General features: G+C 45.1%; 3 protein-coding genes across 3 annotated transcripts; 1 reads left to right on the top strand and 2 right to left on the bottom strand.

The window, feature by feature from the left end:
* Window positions 1-35: 35 nt before the first annotated feature.
* GNI_002960 (hypothetical protein) lies at window positions 36-479 on the bottom strand (the record flags this gene model as incomplete). Its single annotated transcript, XM_011130197.1, has 1 exon — window positions 36-479. One exon carries the CDS (start codon window positions 477-479, stop codon window positions 36-38), a length of 444 nt encoding a protein of 147 aa, XP_011128499.1.
* Window positions 480-665: 186 nt separating this feature from the next.
* On the top strand, window positions 666-1,877 carry GNI_002970 (RIO kinase family protein; the record flags this gene model as incomplete). The annotated part of the gene is made up of 1 exon (XM_011130198.1): window positions 666-1,877. The coding sequence occupies one exon, from the start codon at window positions 666-668 to the stop codon at window positions 1,875-1,877; it is 1,212 nt and encodes a 403-aa protein (XP_011128500.1).
* Window positions 1,878-1,964: 87 nt separating this feature from the next.
* On the bottom strand, window positions 1,965-2,294 carry GNI_002980 (DNA primase; the record flags this gene model as incomplete). The annotated part of the gene is made up of 1 exon (XM_011130199.1): window positions 1,965-2,294. The coding sequence occupies one exon, from the start codon at window positions 2,292-2,294 to the stop codon at window positions 1,965-1,967; it is 330 nt and encodes a 109-aa protein (XP_011128501.1).
* Between the last annotated feature and the right edge of the window lie 90 nt (window positions 2,295-2,384).

Consider the following 2,384-nt stretch of genomic DNA (forward strand, 5'->3'; position numbering starts at 1 on the left):
CACGTTTGTGCACACGTTTGTGCAGATATGCATCCTTACTTAATGTATGTAATATGTGGTAGCGGAAACGCGTCAGCCCAAACATCGTAGACCACGCGTTGTAGGCTGGCGACGAACAAGGCGAATCGCAAACCGCTCTCGCTTGGCGGTGGGTATCCTGCAGCAGTTTTCTCACATTCTCCTGACTGAGCTTTGCCGCCGCGATAGAGCTCAGCCAGAAGACGGTCACAAGATCTCAGGATGGTAGAGGGACAGTAATAATCAAAATTGTAGTGGGGCAGATCTAGGACAATCGCAACTCCGGGAATGATGCCAGCATACGTTATATTCTCCCATTCACTTTTGCAGAGTTGCTCACCCAGCCGGTTGATGAGCTCGTCAAATGGTATATGCCGGTGCGAGTTGTGGACAGAAACGTATGCTATAACTGTGCCCAGCTCATAGTATTCCTTGTACCGGATGTCAAAACCAGACGGCATTTATTTTGAACCGAGGTGGAGGCTGGCTGGAGGACTCCGGCCCCTCTGCTCACACGAATTGTACGGTCTGTTTGTCAAGATGCATGCTGTTGCCGTTGCTACAATTACCCTCAGCCGGTGTGATTTGTCAACGTGATGTGTCATCGAATGGATGAATGAAGTGGGGGGGAAATATTGGAGTAATAAATGCAGCTTATAGCGGCTACTTTGCCTTTTGTAGACAGTGACAGCTGGAAGTGTCTGTTTGCCTTGGAAAAAGGTCAGGAGCAGTATGAGTATGTGCCGAAGTCATTGGTGGCCCGTTATGCTCGGTTGAGGCCGGAAGGGTTGCACAAGGTATTAGGTCATTTGATGAAGTATGACCTGGTAGTGTATGAGAGGAAGCCGGCATATGAGGGGTACAGATTGACGTGGAATGGGTTTGATTACATCGCCTTACGTGCTTTCATTCACTCTGGTATAATAGAGTCTGTGGGTCCACGAATTGGAGTTGGAAAGGAGGCCGATGTGCACATCGTCAGTTTGAAAAACAAGACCTTCTGCCTCAAGATTCATCGTTTAGGCCGGACATCATTCCGGTCAGCTAAGAGTAAGCGTGGTTATCTGAAACCTGGAGAGGATAAAGTTAACTGGCTACATATGTCATGTCTTTCGGCGGAAACAGAATTCACGTATATGAAACAACTTCGAGGACACGGATTACCAACACCAAAGCCGATTGACCACAACCGACATATGATTATAATGACATTCGCAGATGGCCTGATACTTAATAAGGTTAAGAAACTTCATAAGACAGTCATGGAAGATCTTCTACAACGACTATTCCAATGTTTGGTGGATATGCTATCTCTAGGACTCGTACACGGGGATTATAACGAATTCAATCTCTTAGTCTCTGTCACGAGAGACCGTGGATCAAGACAGGGAACACGTATGGACCACAACGAAGCAGAAACAGAAAGTATAGGAATACAAGACACTCTCGATCTGACTAAGGTCAAGGCTAAGGTCGATCTTACCATGATCGATTTCCCTCAAGTTGTCACAGTCGCCCATCCTCACGCCAGGGAACTGTTCGAAAGAGATGTCGAATCCATCAGGTCGTTTTTCTGGAAGCGATTCCGGTACGAAATTAATTCGGAAGATCTTCCTTCATTTGATGACATAGTTACAAATGATATGATTCAACACCTTGCTCTAAGAACCACCTCTCGAGTTATGTATGATCAACTCATGACCCAACGGCGAGGTGATTTGGATAGCGATATTACCAGCATTGATACCGCCAATAGTCAAGTGCAATCTAGCATTAATAGTCAAGTGCAATCGGATTCATATGACCAGGAAACAGATGAGGAGGCAGACGTGGAAGGGATATGTGGAGCATCCGGGTAACCATGAATGAGGAGGATCCATTGTCTGGATCGTCTGCCGCACATTGCTAATGATCGTCTGCCTTATGGTTATTACATCACGAGTGCATCACATATATTTCTTTTCACATATACTTCTATCTACTATTGATCGTTCGGTTGGTTTGATCGTTCGGTTGGTTTGCTCATCATGGCTGTCAGTCTTTATGGCTGCCAGTCGTTGTTGATATTGCTTGAAATCTCGGATGGCACTAGGTTCATCTGAAATAATTTGCTTGATTGTAACAACAGTATCAGGATTAAATTGATCAATGATATTGATGTCTATAGGACAACAGACTTTGCCTGTTGCTTGATGAATACATAAGGGGGCTTTAAGAAGATGTTTCTTGTCTTTGGAAACATTCACATCTAACCTTGGTTGCAATAGAAATAGCATAACCCTCTCCAGATTATGATGTCGTGACGGTAATTGCCATAACTGAAACAAACAAGCAATGTCAAGGGAGGGGGGGGGTAGGGTTAGAGG

The sequence above is a fragment of the Gregarina niphandrodes genome, assembly GCF_000223845.1.
Source record: "Gregarina niphandrodes unplaced genomic scaffold scaffold00001, whole genome shotgun sequence".
Classification (NCBI taxonomy): Eukaryota; Apicomplexa; class Conoidasida; order Eugregarinorida; family Gregarinidae; genus Gregarina; species Gregarina niphandrodes.